This window comes from Cydia splendana, chromosome 15 (genome assembly GCF_910591565.1).
Source record: "Cydia splendana chromosome 15, ilCydSple1.2, whole genome shotgun sequence".
NCBI lineage: Eukaryota > Metazoa > Arthropoda > Insecta > Lepidoptera > Tortricidae > Cydia > Cydia splendana.
The window spans coordinates 1,157,998-1,183,335 of NC_085974.1; the positions used below are offsets into that span (position 1 = coordinate 1,157,998).

Here is a 25,338-nt window from a genome sequence, read left to right on the forward strand (position 1 = left end):
TTAAACAAAAGCCATTGTTTCTTTTATGACGAGCCCAAGCTTCCAACTTTGGCGCGTGGCAAAGCAACAATGCCGTTTAAAAAGCAACTGTATCGCGAAGGTACTAAAGTTCAAATACGAGCGCTGTGTATTCTCGCCTTTATTGGGATGGTGGACCGTACTACATTACCAAAACATGTTATCTCGAATCAGCTGTTACATAGATTTGATATAAGCAATATCACTTTTGACACTGACAGATCGGTATCGTGCCACTGTGACTTCTTATAAGCATTTGAGCCGTTAGTTCTTAAAGATATGAAGCTCAAATGGCTGGTTATATCGAGAGTTCGTCTCATTCACATTAGCTCAAACAATCATAATAGTAACACGATCGGTAGGTATGGATGGATTTTGGATATGATGGTTGCATTTATTTCATCTATCTTGTCTTGCGTCACTCTGGCACTTGTTAGAAAGAGACGGCAGCTATCTCAGACGATAAACGCGCGACCGTTGTAGGCCCGCAGATTTGTATTAAAAAAAAACCATTGATCAAAAGAAAACCCGAATCTTTTGTGCTTCAAAAATATTGTAATGTGACATCCGTCGATGACGAATGATAACCCGTGACCGTCACTCATTATTAACAAGCTTTTATTAGGTCGACCTGTATGTAACTATGTAATCAAATCTTGCAAGTTAAATTTGATCCACTTCCCGGTTTCCGATTGGCACCTATTTAACCGGTCAACTAATTAATCGAATTTGGGTAGTTTAAAATAATAGAAATGGGTACTAAAATTAATAGTTTGGCAACAAAAACGGAGCCTTAAAATATATCAATATGAGTTGTATTTTAATGCCGTTACAGCTTTTGTTTATTTTTAGGCAGGTACCAAATATTTATTTGGCGACTGAATTATTATATTGGCGACTATTTATGAAGCACATTTTAAAAAGAAAACGGCTATCTATTAATTTAAAGATGAAGTTCTTTTAAAATATTTTGTTTGGTCTACACGGACTACACGGTCAACCTAACACACTCCTCCTCGCTTCGCTCGTCGTCGCACCTATCTTTTGGCTCCGGCAGAACACAGTGGTAACTATTGAATTTAGTAATTAAAAATTTAAAGACCTAATGGTATAATGGCCAATCATGATTAGGAATTTCGACTATAAGTATAGCAAGTATAGTAGGGTATTATTGGTAAATACATTTGTGGTGTTTTGTGGATTAGGAAAATTGACAATTTAAAGTACTAGGTATGCATACGTTTAAATTTAAATTATTTAAAAATGGAGTATTTAAAGCTTATGTATATAGGTATCTTAGGTATTCTGTATATGTACAAAATATATAAACAACCACATTTTATGATCGCTTTACAATATTAGTTGCCAACATATTATTTAAGACGCCAACCTATCAATTCAAGTTCCCTATAATATTTTTGGGTGGCTTGATTTTGCTGCCAGTTTTTTAATAATATGATGCTTAAATTTGAGGCTAATATAAATTTATTGGTGCTAAAATATTAATGCACAGCCAAATTATATTATTATATGCCCAGTGAAAGTTCCTGTTTAATATTTTAGTTGCCCTGTTAATAATAAGCCTTTCCGATTGAGCTGAAATTTTGCATGCATGTATAAATCGAATGACAATGCAACATTATGGTACCATCGAGCTGATCTGATGATGGAGACAGGAGGTGGCCTTAACAAGCTTTTATTAGGTCGATGTAATGTAATCTAAGGTAACTAATTTAACCATCTTCCAAGGATCGTAGCGTCATGAAAATTGGCAGCTGTATGTAGTTCTGATGACAATACAATAATAATATGGTACTGTCGACCTGATAAATAAATAATCAATAAAAGACGTTTATTCAAGAAGTTTGAACATACTGATCTGATGATGGAGACAGGAGGTGGCCATAGGAACTCTGGGATGAAACAACGCAACCTTATTGTGTTAGGGGTTTTTGGTTTTTAGAATTGTCTCGATGAGTATTAGTTGTTTGTCGTAAGAAAAGTACAGTCAGCGATAAAAGCTTGTATCAAATATGAAATTTTTGCCAAAAACTTATTTTATCAAAGAAATTGACAGATACAGAGGCGGTAACAACGACGCCGCAAAAATACAGCTGCAGTTGACACCCGAACGTCACCTTTAATGGTAACATTCCATTTCTGACCGCAGCTGCACTACTAGTACGAACGTGTCGGTGTTATTGTCAATTTCCATAGTAAAATGAATGGTAGTGCTGCTGTCGTTGGAAATGGACTGTCACCTTAACCCATTTGTTACAATCCTACATAGTTTCATCGCTACAAGTGACATGGCAAATCTCATGACATGGCCGCAGTCGTTAAACCATGTCGGATTCCGAGAGGAAAAGCGTGACGCGTCGACACAAATTCGACAATTGTTCGAAATTGCCGAAGAATGTAATAACTGTGTAATTGTATAACTAAGAGCCTGACGAATCTGGTAATAGGCGGCTTTTAGATAGCGGAAACCTTCATTTGGCGATTACGAGTGTTTCTCACTATTGATAAAAGTGCAAGTCATTAAGTTATAGTACTTATTACAACGGAGAAAGAGAAAAAAGACACGGACAACGGAGAAGAGGAAAATTATCGACCGCTTCTTCGTACAACCGGAGTCCTAACCATTTTCCTTTCTGGATATTGTCATAGTAGTTTAAGTACTAACTCTTAAGTACCTAAAATAATAATTTTAAAAAGTCAAAAGAAGGTAACAATCTTAGTTAATCTAAGCAAGCATAATGGGAACTTTAGGGCCAGACTTGTTGCAGGGTGGGTATTAGTTTCTTGTTTTTATGTAACGAAGCTTGCGGCAAAAATAATTAGGTATCGTGTTTTAGTGTTACATACATACATACATACATCGCTGGCTCAGTGACCCAAAAAGGATCTTGGCCTTTGACACAAGCTTTACCCTTAGCCTGCTGCTTAGCTGCTTGGTTGATGTGTTTTGCCTTGCCTTGGCCTTTTTTAGTGTTACCTAATGTGGAATAAGGTTTTATGACGATGCTTGTGCGGATTACGTTTGTGTTTTGACGAAGCATCTGGCCTTTGTGTTTGATTATGAACAACATATTTGATTCTCTAGTCCATAAATCTTAAACTGGGAACTAAGACATATTTTTTATGAGAAGGTAATATCTTATCATTACAATAACGTATCGATACATACATAAATCAACAATTTTACGGTCCCTTTTGTTATTGAGCCATAACTCGTAACGCCCATTAAAGCCGAACAAGACCTATTTCCACTTTAACGAACTTGTCTCTTAAGCTTTTACTAAGTTTATTTCCATATAAAATCGTCACTTTAAGTCGTAACTGACATTACTTTTAAGTTCAGTTTTCGCGTAAATTTTAAAAACATAAATAATTCCTTGATTAGTTAGCAGAAAGCCGTTAAAATATTACGAACTGCTCATGTGTGATTCCACCATTTTGCGGAAAATAGTATGTTGTATATAAATTCATAGATACATAGTACCTTCTTGCTTGGAAAGGTGGAATTGAGAAATAAAACGGAGCCTTAGGCGATTGAAGTGTTCTGCAAGGTGATTTAGTATGTGGAAGTAATGACAAACACTCCGGGGACTGGCAAATATATTGTGTCATGAAACTAGGAAATACGTGTACCTACATAAATTATGGTAAATATAATAACATGAAAACAATAAGATTTTTTTTTACAAAAACACTATTAGGATCATAATATATAATTAGCACATTTGAAATATGAAATTATATAGATAATAATAAGTACCTATACTCGTAGATAGTATTTTGATGATTATAGTAAATCCCAGAATCGTATCTACCTACAAAATACCTCTTTTACATTTTTTAAGAAGTGCATGATTTCGGTGTAAAAATTACAATATACCTAGGTATATACAAGGCAAGTTATAAGTTATATAATATGTTGGAATATATTATATTCCAACACACTTTGGTGATAAGAGAATGTGGGTGTTGATCACTAGGTTCAAATATTCTATCACCACCATTGTTATTCGTACATTTTCATTGCACTTTCAAAATTATGAAGGCGGTAAGGTGGTGGTACTAGTGCTCGGCATGCTAAGGCCCAATGTTCAGGGGCGTATTTACCCTAGGGCCATCCGGGCCATGGCCCGGGGCGCCAACCCGCCAGGGGCGGCAAATGCATTTTGGCCGATTGCATTTTGTATTGGTTTTGGCGCCACCATTCAACCAACTTTTACTTTTTATTTTTTTATTGTCAATCTCAAATTAAAATTAACATATAAAATAGGGATAGGCTGTATCAGGGTCATCAGGGACACAGCCGCAGTGGTTTACGTAAAAAAGTTATCGCAAACGCCGCTTAGGGACGCTTATAGGGACCCCACAGTGTAAACTTGTAAAGGCAGGCAGGCGCCCTGTATGATAGAGCGCGCTTCGCGCGACCTTACAGTGTCGAGTGAGCCGTAGGCGCCCTCTGTAAATCAGAGCGACCAAAGCTTATACTGTAAAGGGCGCCGCATGCGCCCTGTATGCAAGAGCCCTGTATGCCAGCTTACAGTCTCAGGCGCCCTGTACCCGCTATAGAGCCGCCGCGGCCATAAAATCTAATGCAATTGAGGAGATGAACATGTTCTACTAGGGTTAAAAAGGATCGGAATAGGAATAAAAAACTGTTTTTGCTTTATCCTTCTATACGAGGAATTTTGCGTCAGTTTTGTGCATTAATTCTCGCACACGGCAGTCGTAAAATTTCTGTAAATAATGCCACAATTTTAGTTTTTTACAGCTTAATAATCCCTCGTATTTAAATTTTCTAAATTTCATAAACATTGAATACAATCTATCAAATGACACCAATTTCACTAGAATCGGTTAATGGACTGCAATGATGATGATGGAATGGACTGGAATGGATGGACTGGGTGGAATAAACACTGCAAATAGGGGTAATTTTAGCTCCGAATGCACCGTTTCTAGCGCAGAATCAGCGCCGTCTAATATAATGTCCGCTGCACATGCAGTTCCGAGTAATGGCTACTTTTTTCTATACACTGATATCAAAACTATACATTTAAGGTATTATAATTAGGTACATAGTTACAGAGATATATGCCACCACTTCATACCCTTCGTTACATCTGGTTTTTGGTCCGACCTCTCCTTCTACGGGTTTTTAAAGACGTTTACCTAACGTTTCATGTCAAAAATAATTAAAGATTCTCTGTTTTTTTATTTAAACTTATTTTTCCTTAACTTCTGGGGCGGCGAAACTTATTGGCCCGGGGCGCCAAATTTCAAAATACGCCCCTGCCAATGTTACCCTGCTGTCATCTCTATTGACAATGACTTAAGTTTCAAGATGACATGTACTGGGACCGCGTCGAGCACCAGTACCACCACCTTATAATTAAGCAAGAAAATTGTCATTATTTAAAACAATGGAACCATTCACCAAACAACAGTAGACAGCAATAGAGATGAGTCGCTATCTGGATTTCCATAGAAAGTGAACCGTGTTTATTGCCCTTGAGTATACCTAAACAAAACTGCAATCAACGACAATATTCAGGCCGAATATAGTTCTAACAGTAACTAAAAGCCTTTATTAATTCTCCGACCAACGGTAAGGCTCCGTAATGTTCTGAAGCACCATTAGCCGAGATGGGTTCAGCTGAGATGGGTTTTAGCCGCGTTTACCGGTATCGATTGTAGGATAGACGATCGCAGACTAATTTGCGTGAAATTGAGGAGTTATTGACATGGTTTTACCTACTACAATACAAAAACTTTGAAAATATTCTACTTCTTTGTACAAAGCATAGAAATTGGCTAAGTAAATGCTTGCGAATCGAACTTAAGTAAGTTCGCGCTGACCGAGTAATAGACTTACAAAGTCATTCTGCTTTCTAAAACGTAGCGTTTTGAAAAGTTGATGTCCAAACATACTGTTGAAGTTGCCACGTGGCCATTCGGAAAAATTAAATTATGCTAAAAGTTGATTGAGAAATGATATTCAGAAAAATAATTTGATTTAGAGTCTAATAACTCTAAATTTTAGAGAACCGTTAGCTCAGTTTACTCCAACTACAAGTATAGGAGAAACGAAGTGTTCAAAAATCACCCCAATTCTATGGAAAGCTCATTGCCTGTATTTCTCACACGATAGCAGCAAAATAATTTGCTCACCATCAGCCCTGTCTGTCGGCAATGTACGTTCAGTGGGGCGTCCAGTCAGATTCAGATTTATAGGAAGACCCAAGTTTTATTGCAGTTTCACAATGTCTGGTATCGGTGTCGGTTAAGAAATTGATGATAGATGCTGAAGAAAATTAATAAAGCGCTATGGAGAATCTTACAAATCGTACTTCTGAATATTTGAATTGGGCATGCAATGCAATTCAAAGTAAAATAAAATCCATGCTCGTGATTTGACGCTCGACGGTGCTAGTGTTAGAGTCGCACCAAGAAAAGTCTGGAGCGGATTTAATAACCCACGCAGTGTAAGTATCAATTATACGTCATAATTTCATAGATGTTTGACATTTAAAATAACACGTGTACTGCGTGGGCTATCAAATCCGCTGCAGACTTTTCTTGGTCTGACTCTAAAATGCTTTCTTGTTTCGTTTACATCATATCCCCTTCCTTCTTGTGTTGGATACCACTCCGACCTATAAAACACACACCATTAGGATTTGTTTCTTTAGGTAATGTTCAGAATGCTTTTGCTTTCAGCGCGCATTCGCTCTTTCAATTTGAGGCCTCCGAGTTAGGAATATCACAATTTGGTCTGAGCGTTTTTCGTAGCCTCCTATTTAGAGTCATCGCACCATATTCCTGACTCGTTACCGGTGAAATAATTTGCTCACCACCAGCCCTGTCTGTCGGCAATATGTTCCCAGTGGGGCGTCTCACCGACTGAGATAAATGGATTGCTTTTGAAACAAAGATTTAAGAACTTATTTATTACTGGCTGAGCTGGCTCAGTGATCCGAAGGCACAGAATAGTACATACTTTTGGCGTGTAGTCTAATAATCATCTACCTAATGCTGACTGTACTCAACAATTCAATGGAAATGACCGTATGTCCATAAATAGGAACTTAATAGTGGCAAGTGACAACGTGAGTTTAAACAGCTCATTTCAATGAAGAATTCACAAGCCTAATGCGCTTTTAATCTGTCGCCATAAAGAAGACGGCAATTTAGCGTTTAGCCCCGGCGCGCACGCACGACTTACGGTGATTAGGCCAATTACGCACGTCTGCGCTCACTCTTATTTTCACTCGCTCTTTAGACTGTCAGGACAATGGTGGGGTAAAAAATAGTTTACAGGCTAAAGAGGTTTAAGTGTGTGCGTGCAGGTACTTACACATTGCAAGCAAATATTTAGACTTCGTGGTGCCTTGATCACCGCTATCCTAGGAAACCAGCACTTTACCTACCTATATTTTTTTTCTTGCCATATCGATGACGATTTGTCCACAGTTGACCATTTGATTTGTTGACCAGGCGGCTTAGCACGGTCGCATTTTTATCCCTTGTCACCATGCCTGTCACGTTCTAACAAGTATGTAAGTGCGAAAGGGACGCGCATAGTGATAGTCGATAAAAATGGAACCGTGCTGAGCCCGCAGCTCCTAATAGGTTGGTTAGCTAACTTCTACCTGCGACTTTGTCAACATTAATTCATGAATTCAGTGATACGAACTATCCTGTGTCCTTTAAATATCCGGTACCTTTAACCGCTATACCATTTAAATCGATTCAGGCGGCCTAGCCATCGTGACGATCGCTTGTGCTTCGCCATCGAATCGCTTTGTGACTCTCTATCACTCTTCCATATTAGTGTGACAGTGACAGTTGCATTTCGTTTGCTACGAAGCGTTAGCGATTGGCATATTGTCTACGGGGCCTGCTGTATTTAACTAAGCGAAGTAACAGACAGACAGACAGACAGAGTTTTTTTCGCGTTAATAAAATTACCTAATATGTAGGTAATAAAAAAAGAGAGTTTATTTATTATTTGGTTCTTATTTATTGTTATGAAGACATAATCATGTGTATTCAAGTCAGCGATATTACACTTTGTCACGCGATATCGATTATTCCGGCTCTTTGTAACATCCATTCGGAATGTCAAAGGTCAATCAACGATGTCATCGCCTAGCACAAGCTTTGGACTAAAATAACTTTTACCACGAGCTTTGGACTAAAATTAAATACTTTTACCACAGACTTGGAGCCGATTCACATTTAAAAACTTGTTACGGTTGTAATGTTTTGATAAGACTTTGAAGAGCGCTCACGCCGATTTACGCGCCAATCAACACAATTTTCAATATCGTATCAAAACTAGTTCAAAACAAAAGCAAATTGTTAAATTTGAATCGATCATGCAGGATAGCGATTTTTTAATGTCGATCGCTCGATTTCGTCACTCGAAAATCGGTAGAAAACATCGAAATGCTAATTTTTGAAATACTATCGATATAAATTTGGAATCTAGTGGCATCGGCCACTCGTTTTCAATTCTATTAGTAGTATTTAAATGCCCAGTAGTGGGATATTATTAAACGAAATACCTACTCGAAATTAAAAAATCGGCCCCCAAATGCCAAAAACTAAATAATTCGATGGAAATCGAGTTCATTGGCCCATTGAAAACTACGAGTATACTACCATAGACATTTTCTCATCTATTTATGTCCCAAGGTTCAAAAACTAATTTATTAAGTTCAGATTGCAATCCGTCTAACGGGCCCTGTAATCCTACCCGATCGTGCTTGACCATTAAAGGAGTCCCCTTACACGGCACAGCCTTTGTCGTAATTGTAGCTGGGTTTGGATAAAATTGGACGCTGTTTGTCCTTAACTAAAACGCAAATTATCTGCGGAAACGATCTGACTAGACACGTAGACACTGAATAAAATATAATAGTACATATACCTACTATAGGTACAGAAGGTTAAATAAAACGCGTTTATTACGACCACTTACGTTACGATAGATACCTATGAGTACCCATGACCGTAAGGTGGCGCAAGATTTAATAATAAGCATTACTACGAAGTAATCAATAGAAAAACTCAACTAACTACTATAACCTGCTAGAAACCTTACCCTCAAAGCCAGGTATCTGCGTGTACGCATTACATACAACCCATTATGAACCCTGTGCACTTATAATAACTAACATGTAACTTCAACTAACATGTACACTATACGATCCAAAGAACTCAATGAACCAATAGAACACCAATAAGCCACAATCCCATAATTGTAATAATGCCTTTTCACTAACATACTTAATCATATTTTATGAAAAAGTAATTCACACAAGGTTGCCGAGATATATGTATATTGACTTATATTCACAACTCTAAATACGCTACAGAATTACAAATACCCCCAATTCGTCATCATCGTTTCAATATTCAAGACGAGTTATGACATATCACGACGCCGAAATCCGTCACGATCGCGGTACGTCACGTATGATGTCTTTGTTGGTCGTATCAATCAAGCAGTCGGCCAAAAATAAGCGATGACAGCTATTAAGATGCGGTATGAATACGAGCAGTGTTTAATGTCTAAAAGAGTTTCTCAATCACTATTCATTAACTATACTCCGTTCCAGAGAGGATTAGACGGAAGGGAAAATTGAATGGTTCCTTATAGCCTCATGAGACACAAAAACAGTTTTTTTAAAGCTTCCAACCTATTTTCTAAGTAAAATATCGAAGGAGAAAATACGTCGATTCTGCGTCGATAGACGTAGGAGGGGAGACTCTTAGGTGGCTTAAGAAATAATCGTTCAGAAAATGTCAGAATTTTCAGGCTGATGTCCAACTTTTGTTAGGATACCTATTAAATATTTTCACATGGTAACCTCATGCGGGCGAAACCGCAAGCTCAGGCTAGTATACATATATATACCTACATATGTCGAAGTTGTCAACAAAGTAGTATACCGGTTGATTTACAATAATTTCTATTTTAAACTTTATGTTTACTGTGTATGGTTGAAAGTTGTATGTATTCATTGTTCTTGCGGTTATTATGTTATAGCTTTATTCACTTTTTGCGGTGAATTAAAGTGTTATTAGCAAGTTTGTCAATGGTACGAATGTTAGATTATAAAAAACCTGTCTCTTCACGTTGGGAACGTTGCGTGCCAATTAATTGTTTGAAGTTACCGCTAAACGATCGCTTTGGACAGGTTTTGTTTTTCGTTAAAATCTTGTTGTTGTAAGGCAATTAACATGAGCTAAAATTGTCTACTCCAGAGCACACAGTCGCTGTGGCCGAAATCGGTCAGGAGGGCATCATCATCATCATCATCCGTTGTTGTAAGACTTATTATAACTATCAATTAAGCTTAATTTTTATATTTTATCCTGCTTACATGTTTGAAGTACACGTCGATGCTGAACCTTTAAGTGCCAAAACTTTAACCTCGTAACCCAGGGGAATATTTGTGTTTATGATATTGGAACTTTATTTTACTACTACAACAACAACCACACAACTAACTAACTACCAATTACACAACTAACTAGAACTAGGCTAATTGCCTAGCCTATTGTAAGTATACTACTATTAATTGCCTAATCTAAGTCTACCCATCTGTGTTTTAAGGGAATTCCCTCTGCCAACAAACTGTCCTGCAGATTGGCAGAAGAAAAAAAAAGTTATAAAATTGGGTATGGTATTTCTCCTGAATAAATGACTTTTTTTTCTAAAAGTTGAACTTGTACAACACGTAAGCGGGGACTTAAGATGAAACAGGAGCTGAGTTTTAAATATTTTAGGTAAATATACCCGTCTCGCTAACGGAAGCGGCACCTAAAAGTAGTGCGATAAGGACAAGGCGAAAAATCCTGCGTAAAAATCTCAAAAATCGAGGTTTCGTACTCATCTGTTTCCTCCTCCAAAACTTAACCAATCGTAACCAAATTTGGCAATCTAAATGATTATGAAATTATCTGTGTCGGACCGTTTTGCTTTTTTGGCTAATTGATATCAGTTTTGAATGCCACGCCTCTCATTGCGGCATAGTCAATTAGGCCATTTTGGCCATTTATAATTTTGAAACAAAAATATCAAAAAAATCAAAACGGTCCGACACAGATATTGACAATATTAATCTGTGTTGAAAAAATCATTGCTCTAGCTTCAAAAACCACGGAGGAAAACGAGGAGTACGTTTGTACGGAGAAATGACCACTCCCGTTGGTTCTTAAGATGTTACAAAGCAACTAACGTCGATACCTATTTTTGTTAGCTAAAGCTGCTAAAACTAAGGAAATTTATTGTGTAACTACTAAATACAATTTGATTGTTTTGAGTTAGGTTAGTTGCCTATAGTGGTATTATTTTATTTTATTAGTAGATATACCTATTATTTAATAATTAATGTGCGGAAATAAATTTTATTTAAATACATTTTTATAACTGCAATAAAGTTATTGTAAATACAATTTTCACATACGTATATCTTGAATCATCTGATAAAGACATTATGAGGTATTTAGTAAAACAACCGTTCGGACCAATGACTGGTTTATTACTGAAGCATGCAGGTACAGCGTCAATACATATCACTCCTCCCACATTATTCTGGGAACCTGACAACAAAACAGACAATATTTTAGGTATAGGTATCTTCAAGAAATATAATAAAATATTATACTTCATTATTATTTATAATTAACCCTTTTAGTTCTAGGCCTTAAATTACATCGGCGCGGAACCGGATCCGACTGGTTATCAGTCTGCTCGTTCTGAGCCAGGTGCTGCTGCTGCGCTCGCGGGCGCAGCAGTTGCGAGTCCGCGGGGGACGCGGGCGCTGCAGGGCTCGCGGGAGCCGAGGCGGACGCGGGGCTCGCGGGTACAGAGCTTAGCGTTTCTAATTCTGGCACCGGTCGATCCGTTTCCTCTCCCTCGACATTATTATCATCACACTCATAAAAGTCGTTGTCGGATGCAATATCTTGTGGTTCGTTAATCTCTTGATCAATATTTTCAATTGCGTCCGGCCTCGACAATAACATAGGTGAGCGCGGGGGTGAGGGTTGCAACGCCTGTGCCGTCGGCGCCTGAGCCGGAGCGGGCGAAAAGGTCAAAGGGCGCGGGGAAGGCGCGGGCGCGGGCGGCGGCGGCGAGTCGTTTGCTTGCGCAGCATTATCAATCTTATCAGCAAGCGACCCACCTGAATATCGCAACAGCTGATCGACGTGACGTATACATTTACCGATACCTCTAACGTCTACAGTAAACATCCTATTTCCAACTTTATTTATTATTGTTCCCACTCGCCATACAGGCTTTTGAGCAACAAAACATCGAACTAAAACAACTTGGCCCACATCAAACTTACGCGCACCTGCTAAACCAACGTGCACTTTATTACTATCGGTTTCTTTGCTAGGTAACATTAAATCGAGTTTACTACGTAAATCCCTACCGAACATAAGTTTTGCAGGTGTTTCGTTAGTGCTACAATGGACACTGTTGCGATATTCAAATAGAAAACTTAACAATCGCTCATTAATAGCCTCCGTTGACATTTTATCATCGCAACTTTGAATACATTTTATCATTTTTTTTGAAATCTTAGCACATATTTCGGCCTGACCATTACTGCAGGGATGGTAAATTGGTGAGTTTAAATATTTTATTCCGTTAACTGCACAAAAATGTCTAAATAATTCACTATTTATTTTTGGGTCATTATCTGACACTATAGTTTTGGGTAAGCCGAATGTAGAAAATAGATATTTTAATTTTACAATTAGGGATTTTGACGAAACATCTTTACTCATATGTAGACACTCCAACCATTTGCTGAATGCATCTACCACGACCAAGTACATCCTTTGCCCAACCTGCACGTAGTCAATGTGAAGACGTTCCCAACATGCGCGCGCGCTAGGCCACGGGAGGGGCGAGCGGGGTGGGGCGGTCCGCAGTTTACTGCATACGGTGCAATTTTGCACAATGCGTTCTATATCGGAGTCCAAACCTGGCCACCAAAGCTTACCGCGCGCAATACTCTTAGTTTTTACGATCCCTAAGTGTCCCCTATGCAATTCCTCTAACACGCGTGCTCTATGAGCCGGAGGGACAACTATTCGATGACCGCGTAAAATACAACCCTTTTCGACTTCTAAATCAGTTTTACATCTAAAATATGGTTGAATATTCTTACATTTAATTTTACGCGGCCACCCGTTTTTAATGTACTTCATAACAATTTTCATTGTCTTGTCTAAGGCCGTCGCCGCCCTAATATCTTCAAAAGATATTGGCAAGGTTTGCTCGTCTAAAAAGTTTAAATACGAACTACCTTCGTCAATGTTTAACTCCGACGGATTTACTACTTTCGGCGGTGCCCTAGAGAAATAGTCCGCTACAACATTTTTTTCACTAGTAATGTAACTAATGACGTAGTTGTAGGCTGATAAGTAAATAGCGTACCGTTGCAAACGGGAGGCAGCCATAACGGATATGCCATTTTTCTTGCCAAATATGGCAAGTAGGGGTCGATGGTCAGTTTTGAGTACAAATGGTTCACTTCGCCCGTAAAGGTACTGGTGGAAATGTTTCACTCCGTACACTATGGCTGCGGCTTCCTTGTGCACTTGGCTGTAGTTTTTCTCGCTGGGCGTAAGTGCCCGGGAGGCGAAAGCCAGGGGTCGCTCGTGACCTTCCGGCCCAAGCGATATCACGGCACCCAGACCGGTAGGTCCCGCGTCAACACTCAAAACCAGTCGCGCTTCCGGATCAAAATGAGTTAGAACCCGGCCTGAAGCCATTTCACGTTTAATCGCGATGAATGCCTCCTCTTGCTCGGGGCCCCATCTCCACATAGCATCAACCTTAAGTAACTCGTGCAACGGATTAAGTACACTCGAGGCGCGCGGTATAAACTTCCGATAATAATTAATAAACCCTAAAAACCGCTTAACATCCAGAACATTATTTGGGCGAGGGGCATTAACTATTGCCTCAATCTTTTTTGGACATGTTCGAAGGCCGTTTTTGTCAATGACGTAACCTAAATATGTGACGCTCGATTTAAAAAACTCGCACTTATCTTTTTGTAATTTTAAACCGGCGTCTTTAATTCGAAACAAAACTTCACGCAACCTTTCCAAATGAGTCGCCTTATCCGGCCCTGTGATACACACGTCATCCAGCCAGATGCTCACTCCGTCTATTCCTACCAGCAGGGTCTCCATTGTTCTCTGAAATATAGCCGGCGCATTGGCCAGACCATATACGAGCCTGGTGTATTGGAACAACCCTCGCGTGGTGCTGATGGTAGTGAGCTCCCGGGACTCGTCACTCAATACGAATTGGTTATACGCATTGCTCAAATCTAGTTTTGTATAACGTTCGCCGCCTCCTAATTTCGCGAACACTTCTTCTATACGCGGCATAGGGTATTTGTCAATAACCAAGTCTTTGTTTAGCGTTACCGAATAATCGCCTGCAATTTTAATTTTCCCGTTCTCCTTCAAAACCGGAACAATTGGAGTCGCGTACTTCGAAAAGTTCACTGGTACTAATATACCTAAACCAACAAGGCGTTCGAGTTCCTCATCGACTCTGTGCTTAAGGGCAAAGGGGACTGGTCGGGGTTTAAAAAAAACTGGTACAACATTTTCTTTAAGGCGAAGTGAGATTTTAAATTTATTAAATTTTCCCAATCCCTCGCTGAACAAATCGGCATAAGAATGTAATAATTGTTGAACCTCCCCGGCGTAATGGTCAGTGGCTATACTATTATTATTATAATATTCCTCAGTAGTAACTTTAATGCCGAATTTAGTCATAAAATCACGACCAATTAAGGGTGGACCTCCTTTAGGTATCACATATATCTTAAGGACGTCTTTAATTGAATTGTACTCAGCATTTACTAACAATACACCCATTGGCGTCATTTTATGCCCGTTATAAACACATAACTTAATGTTACACTTATGTAACTGAATATGAGAAAAATATTGTTTATAACATTTATCGGAAATCACACTTATACCCGAACCCGAGTCTAGTTCCATATAAAATTTGTCACCGTTGATTAATACAGTTAAAATAATGGGATCGTAATGTTCATACCTTAAATTGTATAGCGCACACTCCTCACAGTCCTCGCAAGAAGTTTCCGATTCTCCTTCCTGTGCCTGGATATTGTGAAATCTTAGTTTGCATACTTTCTTTAAGTGTCCCTTAACACCGCACTTGCCGCACTTATAACCTTTATAACGACACGTTTCCGCACTGTGGTTCTTCATACCGCAAATATTACACCTATTGACGTCATCACGTTCATGCCATTTGGAACCCGATGCGATATCCGTAACACGACCGGCACCAGCTCCGCCACCGCGGCTGGCGCGACCACGGGCGCCGCCGCGCCCAGGGATCGCCGCGCTCGCCGCACGGAAAACCGGCTCCTCCTTTATCGGCACGTTGCCGATACTGCCGTTCTCGCCTACCACCACCTGGGCTTGCCTAGCACTAGCCGCTTGCTCCGCGACCTCCAGCGCCTTGACGAACGTAAGGGTCGCCGCGTCTTGTTCAAACAACTTATCGCGCTCGGGGCCAGAACCCAGACCGAGGACGAAACGGTCCGTCAGCACCGTCTCCAGGGCGATGCCCAGGTCGCAATGACTTGCCAACCCGCGTAGCCGCGCCGCCCAGTCTCCTAAAGACTCGTCTGGTTTCTTCGTCGCACTGTAGAACTTCGCCTTATTAGCAAACGAACACTTTTTAATTTTAAAATGTTTATCTAAAACAGCAATAAGTTCGTCATACGTATGCACTTCTAAATCACGAGGGTACACGAGATTACGTGCCAAGCGATACGAATCGTCCGAAAGATGCGTTATTAACACTGCACATTTGTTATCGGCTGTAATACTATTAGCATTTACTTTGAAAAACTGAGTTAATTTGCCTTTAAAAATAGACCATTCTCCGGATTTGTAGTCGAAATTAGGCAAAGAACCGAGATAAGAGTTCGCCATATTTATTTTTAATGCGTGGGTACTCTCGCGTCGTCGCCAGTGAGGTATTTAGTAAAACAACCGTTCGGACCAATGACTGGTTTATTACTGAAGCATGCAGGTACAGCGTCAATACATATCACATTATATATAGGCCTTTGATGAGTGCCTTTCCTCGTTAAGCTGTTATTAGCAGCCATAACAATAATTCTAAGCCCCGTGTGAAAAAGGAAAAAAAAAACATTTCTTTAAGATACTGATTTTCCATACAGAGTATAGAAATAAATTGAGTTTTATGATTTTTCTTGGAGTTTATTGCTCGGATTAGGTATTCATGTTGACAATTATGCGATTATGAGCGAAAGATAACCGTATAACTTGTAGCAATCTACTTTCTAACACATGTTATCGTTCTCTTACGTTTAGGCAAAGACATATGTAACTTCGTATAAGACGAATAAAGTCTAAGGAAAAAACGTGCCTCGGAATTCAACTAAAAGTCATTCTCGAATGGATGCCGCACACACCTTTAGCCTATCCTCGGCTAGATGGCGTGACGACACCGTTTCATATTTAACAATTTTAACACATAGATATCAGTTTATACTCGGAGTAATTAACAATGGAGCCGCCATTAACAGGCGTTCCCCTCTGTCGAAAATAGGCGGCCAATGGTCAACCACATGTCAACCATATGTATGGACTGACGTTTATCTGACATGACGTACCTATACATTTGATGTGCCCCTCCCCCGCAAAAAACGGCAGACTATTTTGTACCGAAAATTTTAGACATGGCGTCTCCGTTGGTTATATCCTCTAAGACTTTATACGTTTTCATTTTGAGTTTTAGTCGTGTGTCGATAGATGGCAGTAAATTTACAGTGACTACAAAATTTACAATGACAGGAGTTGACAGGACCCCTCTATACTATCTATTCTTTTTGGTTTAGGTAAATTGACGTGGGAATGGTTATATTCATAGTTCATACTAAATTTTATAAACGGAGAACGACCTTTCATGGCATATAAAAAGCAGACTCAAAAATATCATATATGCTAATTGATTTTTAAGAATTCAACCCGGTTAAGATAAACATAGCTGAAATCAGGGGCATAGCTTAGTTTCTCACCTAAATTATTTAAAATATTAATATTGACAGACAACCCACAGCCTTAACACAACTTCTTACAACAGTTAGACAATATTTAATGTAAATATATTAGGTATATACAGGATGATTCAGCAGGAGACGTGAGCAGGACTAACACTGCGCAGTTCTTAAATTATAAGCAACTGTTTCGTATAAGTATTAGTGAGGTTAACGTTGATTTTCTAGTCGTGTTGAAAAAAAAAAGTTATTAATTTATTTACGACATGCATGGTCACCCTAAAATTAGAATGCTAAACTACCGATATTCTGTGTCAAATTGAATGACATCAATGTCATCACGGTCTGGTTACTTTTGAAAACTCGTATCTCACTCAAGTTTGACAGTTTATTTTCTTCATAATCAAAATGCTGTCATTACGGTTAAAGAGGTTTTATGTTTATTAATTAGGTCTTGTAGGGTGACCATGATTGTAGAGAATTAAATTTGTCCTCACCAAAAAGTTAAAACATAGGAAAAAGTGTGGTTGTTTCACCTAAATACGACGGTGATATATCAATTATCAGTTACTGAGTGTGCAGGATTAGTCCTGCTCACGTCTCATGAATCATCCTGTATTCTCTAACTGTTGTAGAGCTCAACCAGTGGTAATCCAACATTGGCTCTTATCTACATATATAACATATGTGATGTGACAGGGACGATATAATAAAACACCAATCCATCAATACCATCAATACTATCACTTCATCCCTAACACACGAAGTTATTGTATAACGTGATGTTATAACACACCCAGTGTGGGACCCTCGTCCTGCAAGGCTAATATGGTCGCCTTTTTATCATCTGTCACCATGCCTGTCACGTTCTTATAAGTATGAAAGTGTGAAAGTGACGCATGGCATGACAGGTGATAAAAATGCGACCACGATATCCGTGCTGCCCACCATACTCAGTTTCAGCCATTGAAAAACCCAAAGTATTTGGATAATATAGATGATTTTCCTTTGGTTCACGTTTTAAGTAAAATAAAAGAATTTTCAGTGTAATTTCAACCTGTCCTGGCTTTTTATTCATAATTTGCTAAAAAGGGAATATGTTCTTAAAAATCACATTGTGCAGGACGAGGATATCAGAGGACCTTTGAAAAAACTTCTAAACAAGGGAAGTGAAAATGGATTCGAAAATTCAAAAGACATTTAGATACGAGGATGAAGTTGGGGGCAGACTAACTGCTCGATGTGAACTTTAAGATACGTCAAATATTAAAATATATATATTGCTAGAAACGATATGGATTAGATGTGCCAGTGTCAAAAGTGACTTTTCTTCAAACAAAAACGTCATTTTTGACACTGACATATCTAACCTATATTGTTTCTAGCCGTAAGATTTGACTTATCTTAAAGTTCGAATCGGGCCGTATGCCCGACAAAGGCTACCTAGTAAAGAAAAAACGAAGGTCACAAAAATTGGAATTCCAATTTGACTGATAACCCAATCACAAGTCCCATTTACTCAACACTCCCATCCGTCGGCTGCCAGAGTTTAAAAACCTAATCAGTTTCGGTCCTGCCATTATGATTGTAATTAGTGCAACAAAGGATGGTAAATTACCACCATCTGTCATGGCGGGAAGACGTAGGTACCATTACGTATGGGTTGTCGGTTTTTATAAGGTGTTCGACGTAACATTGGGACACCTTTCGCCATTATTATTATTTACCAGTTCGCCGGACGACATCAGCCTGTCAGTTAATAATGTAAAACATGGAAGATATTTCGATTAGTTGAAATTTGCCCGTAGTCGAAATGGCCCTCCTGCACCTTACATTAAGGTAAACGTACTGGTGCTCGACGCGGTCCCAGTCATGTCATCTTGAAACTTACGTCATTGTGCATTGTCAATAGAGGTGACAGCAAGGTGTCATATATTGGGCATTAGCATGTCGAGCACTAGTACGTTTACCTTTATATTCCTTGTATGTTCATGTATATTGTCATGTTATTTTTAAATGAGAGCGTAAGTTCTTCGATTGTAACTATGGAAGCAGCTTTTTGGCCTCTCTGCATAGGCGGATTTGCCCTGAGGCCAAGTAGGCTCCGGCCTAGGGCGGCATGATATTAGGGGCGGCAAATTGTGATAAAGAATTCGCTGACGATAACAAGAAATAACTCAAAATGTAGTCAATATGATGGGTGTTGAGAAAGGGGCGGCTACATGCAGGGCCTGGGGCCTAGGGCGGCAAAGCATGCAAATCCCCCACTGCCTCTCTGTTGTTGCTGGTGTCCATGGGCGACGGTTATAGCTTACTATTAGGCGATCCGTCTGCTCGTTTGCCTCCTATATCATAAAAAACCGGACAAGTGCGAGTCGGACTCGCCCACCGAGGGTTCCGTACTTTTTAGTATTTGTTGTTATAGCGGCAACAGAAATAGATCATCTGTGAAAATTTCAACTGTCTAGCTATCAAGGTTCATGAGATACAGCCTGGTGACAGACAGACGGACAGGCGGACAGTGGAGTCTTAGTAATAGGGTCCCGTTTTTACCCTTTGGGTACGGAACCCTAAAAATTGCCAGTGGTTTTAATTAGCAACAAGCTACTTCAATATTTTTGTGATAAACTGTTTTTCACGCCATTTTATGATTTCAACAAACTGTGACGTAAATCAAAGGAAAAATTAAGTATAATGATCACAAATTGACGGTCAAATTGTTAATTTAACGGATAATTTTAATTACTAACAATGGCGTGCAATTGAAGGGTCACTTGTTTTGTTATCTTAATTATCTTGCCCTAAAAACAAATTAACAAATCATTGCCATGTGCAAAGAAGATGAATAATGTTTTTAGTGGTTAAGTATTTATTTTGAATTTTTATAATTGTTCAAAAAATTGTAAGCGACTATTGTGTTCTCCGGGCCTCAAACTACATCCATGCCAAATTTTATCTAAATCGTTTCACCGGTTCACCGGTTTAAGCGTGAAGCAGACAGACAAGAGTTACTAGGTACCGCATTTATAATAGGTACATATTACATAGCAGAGATTACTCTGAAATATTTTCTTGATAGAAAACGTTTTTCGTCTAAATAATTAAGCAATTTAACCATGCATAAAGATTACACATATCTGTGACTATAAAAGTACCCAATTAAATCGAAATTAAATGTTTCCACAAACCCAAAGGCAAACAAAAAGATAAAAGAGCAAACCGAATTACCTATTTCAAACGTTTTAAAGCGCACTGTGTTTCTAATCTAATAGTTTTACGGACAAAATCAATTTTAATTAAATAAATGTATTGGAATTTGAAAGCGACTCGATCGACTCATAACAAAGGGCTTATGTTTAACGGAAATTCATGTCATTTACGCCCTTTTATCTGAAACAATTGAAGTGTTAATGTGAGGAATCGGTAGCCATTACTTTGAGACCACCGGCTAACCGACTATCGACAAAATTAAATATGCGGTTGATTAAAATGAGAGCTAGATGTGTCATATACTAGATGTGTAACATAAAGGTCAACAGCTTTGCAGCTAGCTGCATTAGTAAGTTTGTTACGCTATATTTCAGTACATCGATGAATTACTTTAGCAAACTCGTCGTATTTTGTCACAGTAAATAGAACTCTATTCCTCGGTCTTATAGTTTAAATTAGCTTTGATATAAATGTCTAGTATGTCGGGAATGAGATTAATAGGAACAGATAAAATGTATTAACCCTTTCGATATTTTATTTCCTCCTAAAAAGCAATCTGTTTTGGGTGAAAGGGGCATAATATAATTATTTAGGACTGTTCTGGTAATAGCCAGATCCATAAATATAATTTAATTACATACTTTATAAAGCTACCGTAGTTATAAAAGGTAGGTAATTAATTATGTAGAAGGTAGTTCGTATTTCGTGATGATCTGTTGAATTTTGGCATAAAATATAAATATAAAAGAAACACGACGATATAATATTATTACACTAATTTATTATAGTAATGCTGCTTTATAATAAACTCATATTTAAATCACAGTCTAGCTTCAAAAAAAAAAATGAAACCATTAGATCGCTTCCATTATATGTCAGTGCTTAACAGGCTTAAATAACCTGTCAGTTTTAGCCCAAAAAAAGATCCCGAGATCAAATTAAAAAAGCTCTTAACGGAAACCTGTCTACACATAACAAAACAAATTCATCGGCTGACTGCGCGCCCATAATGCATCGAGGTGACAGGCTGAGCTTCTGAGGGCCTATCACGAACCACGTTCGACGTGGTTCTCTGTCGCACTTGTGAATTCGTACGTAAGTGTGACAGGGAGGCAACACGTCGAACGTGGTACGCGGTAGGCTCTCTGCCTTGTAAGTATTCCGTTTCGGCGTGCGAGAACGAGTATAGGAGCCGAATTTGAGCTTACATGATCTCCAATTGATTTTATTTAAATCTGGGACGAGCGAAAATGAAATTTTGTACAGATTTTTAAAGTTAGAACTTTAAAAATCTGCCGCGGATCTTGCTCGCGATATAAATACGAATTTAAACGACGAATTTTGGTAAAGCACTGTTGATTTAAATAATATCACTCTAGAATTAAACCAAGACAAGTCTGCAACGATTTTGATAGCACACGCAGTGCAAGTGTAGGTACCTACGTCATAATTTCATAGAAGTTTGACGTTTAAAATAACACTGCGTCTCCTATCAAAATCTTTGCAGACTTATCTTGGTCTATGCCTTTATTGATGAGTCAGAACCGTAAGAACAATATAATCTATTTTAGTATAAAGCCTTATAATAATCGAAGAAGTTTATACTGGTTCTCGTGACTTCCCGGTTCACCCGTACTCGGTAAATGAAACTAACACCCACTGTCAGAAGTAACTCACCGCACAGTGGCCCGCGAAGCGGACAAAATCAACCACGGCACCTGTCCTCCCTGTCTTTTCTGATACGTCGGAAAAGGATGAAAGCGTAATCTGAGCTAATCTCTTGACGCAGCGGCCCACCGGGCAGCTATCGTATGAAATCTGATACTCGGGATTGTCGGCCATTTTAATTTGATGGGATGTGATATTTTTAAGCGGCAAAGCCGGCAGCGAAGTAATGAGGCGTGGTTTATGAGGTTATGTTGGGTAAACATTGACGTTTTAAAATTGTGGAATGCTATGATTAAAAAATACGTCCCTAAATGCCGTTGTAACATGGCAAACCTGCATTGAGTGCAACCACCGCGCACGGTGGTAAAAAAACGGACAAGTTCGCGTCGGACTCGCCCACCGAGGGTTCCGTACTTTGTAATATTTGTTGTTATAGCGGCAACAGAAATACATCTGTGAAAATTCACGGTTCATGAGATACAGCCTGATGACAGACATACTGACTGACAGACAGACAGACAGACAGACAGACAGACAGACAGACAGGCAGACGGACAAACGGTAAAAACGGGACCCTATTACAAAGACTCCACGTCTTTGTAATAGGGTCCCGTTTTTACCCTTTGGATACGGAACTCTAAAAACTAAGCTTTTCCGTTAGTAGAGTCCGGTAGAGTTTTCTCCTATAATTTTATTGCAAATAGCGTAACTCCTATTTTATTTGCCATGTGACTCGATGTTAGTGTACCTATTTCCATAGTCCAATAAAACATGGTCTTCTCTTCCCAGAGTGACACAAGCCTACGTCACAATAACATTGCCACTTTATATAGCGCTGTCGCATATTATCATATAGCGCTGTCGCATGATGACGTAGGCTTGTGTCAGTCACGTGACCACGAAAAGACGGGAAGAGAATAGGTACCAGGCGGAGTATATTATTATACCATGCCTATTTCGTAATTTAAATTTCTTTGGAAAAGCCTTTTTCGCATCCCAGGGGCCCGATTTTTGAATTTCGACCGCTGGATTTCGTGTATTTTGTTCAATAATATCTCCGCTACTAGGCATTTAAATTCTACTATTAGAATTGAAAACGAGTGGTCAATAATACCACTCATTCGCAATTTCTATCGCTCGTATTTCAAAAATTAGCATTTCTCCGTTTTCCACCGATTATCGAGTGCCGAAATCGAGCGATCGGAATTCAAAAATCAGCCCCTGAGTTTAAAATCTTTCGTTTAAATTTCACAATCTCTCCAAGTGGTCATATAGATTATAGATCAACCATTAAAGTGCAATTGGCAGTAAAGTTTGGCAGGTGATTGTAGATTACCGCAGACCACCCGGCGAATATCCCTGTCCCTGTCTTTGGCGGCGAGATTGACAAGGACGGCGGAGGAAGTCAGTTAACTGTGTGATTGCTTCATTGGGTTTAACGATTGCTATTTTCTGAGATCGGCATTCTCGTTTTACTAGCACTAATTTGCTAGTGCTAGTGGTTAAATGTGTGATTTTTAATCTAAGCGTAGTACTTAGGTAGAAACCTTATTTTATACCAATTTTAATAGGTATTATTAGGGTTCCGTACCTCAAAAGGAATAACGGAACCCTTATAGGATCACTCGTGCGTCTGTCTGTCTGTCCGTCTGTCACAGCCTAATTTCGCGGAAACTACTGGATCAATTAAGTTGAAATTTGGTACACATGTAAATTAGTGACCCAAAGATGGACATATTTTTTTTTTTATAATTTTAAAATACATAGGTTTGAAGTTATTTAAGAAAATAGCCATTAAATGACCATTCCCCCCTTTATCTCCGAAACGACTGGGTCTAAAATTAAAAAAAAAATACACAAAATAGTTCTTTACCTATAGATGACAGGAAAACCTATTAGAAATGTGCAGTCAAGCGTGAGTCGGACTTATGTACGGAACCCTAGAAACGCGAGTCCGACTCGCACTTGGCCGGTTTTTCTAGTATTATATCTAATGTACCATTGCAGTTGAATCGATTGTTAAGATTCTGTTCTGCCAAAAGGTGTCCCGTTGTGTTTTTCACTGTCGATTGTTTTACTCTCGTGTTTTTTTTTTGATGTCTGTATATTATATAAGTATACCTGCCAAAAAGCTCCTTGTTGAAGTATAATGTTTACAAGACTTACAAAACCACAAGGATTGTGTATCCAGTTTCAAGATCAGCCGGTGGTGTGAGAAGTTTATTTTTTCGTAAACTTGTCAGGTTTCCGATTGGGGGTTTGGTTTCTTTGAGGTCTGCCCTATCTAACAAAAGTTATAAATTATTAAAGAACTCTAAAAACCTTGCAATAAATCGCATGATTTTCAATACATTGCCGATTAAGTACGGGAACGCATTCAATCAATGGATCAAAATGGTTTGCGTCATTTGACATGCGAACATAAATAATAAAAAAACTAAAGTAATAAAACAAAGCCGCGGGCGGTAAAGCGACATCTCATTAATAAAGTATACTAATCAGAACATATTTCGTCATTGTCAAACTTGTCTCGCGATTATGAATTTTATTCCACTGTAGTAAAGGTGATAACAGCATATATGTTTTTATGTTTTTGGTATATAATTATGTATTTTATGGGAAATAAGTAATTAAAGCACAGCGGGGGTAACGGCTCTATCCGCGTCTCTGGTTATCGTCGCGAATTAATTATCATTTTTAATCTTGCCGCCTTTTTGTTACTATTGTAATTTTTTTTTATAATTTAACAGCCACCCCACACTAGCGTCTTTTGAGCGTCGGCGTCCAGTCAGCGCTATGGAAAATGGCGTCGCTGCGCAGTTGCGCCAACGTTGCGTCGAGCAGCAGCCATTGAGTTGAGTAGACGCCGACGCTCGGGAGACGCTAGTAGCTCTTAGGTGGCCCTAAGAACAAAACTTTATGGGTATCTGAATCGAACGACATCAACGCGCTCGCGGTGCCTGTTTCTGCACTTCAATTAGGGCACTTAATGTTATTATTATAAACTTAAAGGTTATATATAGAATATAAAAGAGGAGCTTTACTTTTTTACCTATAATTCGTTGTTAAAGGAACTAATCTAGGCATCTTAGCAAGATGGTTGCTCGTTACGTACATCACCCCTAATTGCTACGCAAGTCCACTGCAAGTGCATACGGTTGTGCAGTTCAGCGGGGGGCTTTAGAACTACAATTAACTACATACAGGGTGGCCAAAAAATAACTGCATTCCCGTTGCCAGGGAGGTTTTGGGATTATACTGAGCAACTTTTACTATGGCACCAACCGCGAAATCGCGAAAAAAA

At 38.9% G+C, this 25,338-nt stretch overlaps 1 protein-coding gene across 1 annotated transcript; it reads right to left on the reverse strand.

Annotated features, from left to right (window-relative positions):
• Window positions 1–6,648: 6,648 nt before the first annotated feature.
• Window positions 6,649–16,171, reverse strand: LOC134797321 (uncharacterized). The gene is made up of 3 exons (XM_063769544.1): window positions 13,374–16,171; window positions 11,766–12,236; window positions 6,649–6,692 (listed from the first exon to the last, which is right to left on the reverse strand). Exons 1-3 carry the CDS (start codon window positions 16,063–16,065, stop codon window positions 6,649–6,651), a joined length of 3,207 nt encoding a protein of 1,068 aa, XP_063625614.1. The 5' UTR covers window positions 16,066–16,171.
• Window positions 16,172–25,338: the final 9,167 nt, after the last annotated feature.

Coding starts and splice junctions, on each gene's coding strand:
- LOC134797321 (XM_063769544.1), bottom strand. CDS start 16,065: ATGGCGAACTCTTATCTCGGTTCTTTGCCTAATTTCGACTACAAATCC. Junction 12,237..13,373: donor GGAGTTAAACATTGACGAAG/GTAGTTCGTATT, acceptor TGCGATATTCAG/GTGGGTCGCTTGCTGATAAG. Junction 6,693..11,765: donor GGATCCGGTTCCGCGCCGAT/GTAATTTAAGGC, acceptor TGTGTTTTATAG/GTCGGAGTGGTATCCAACAC.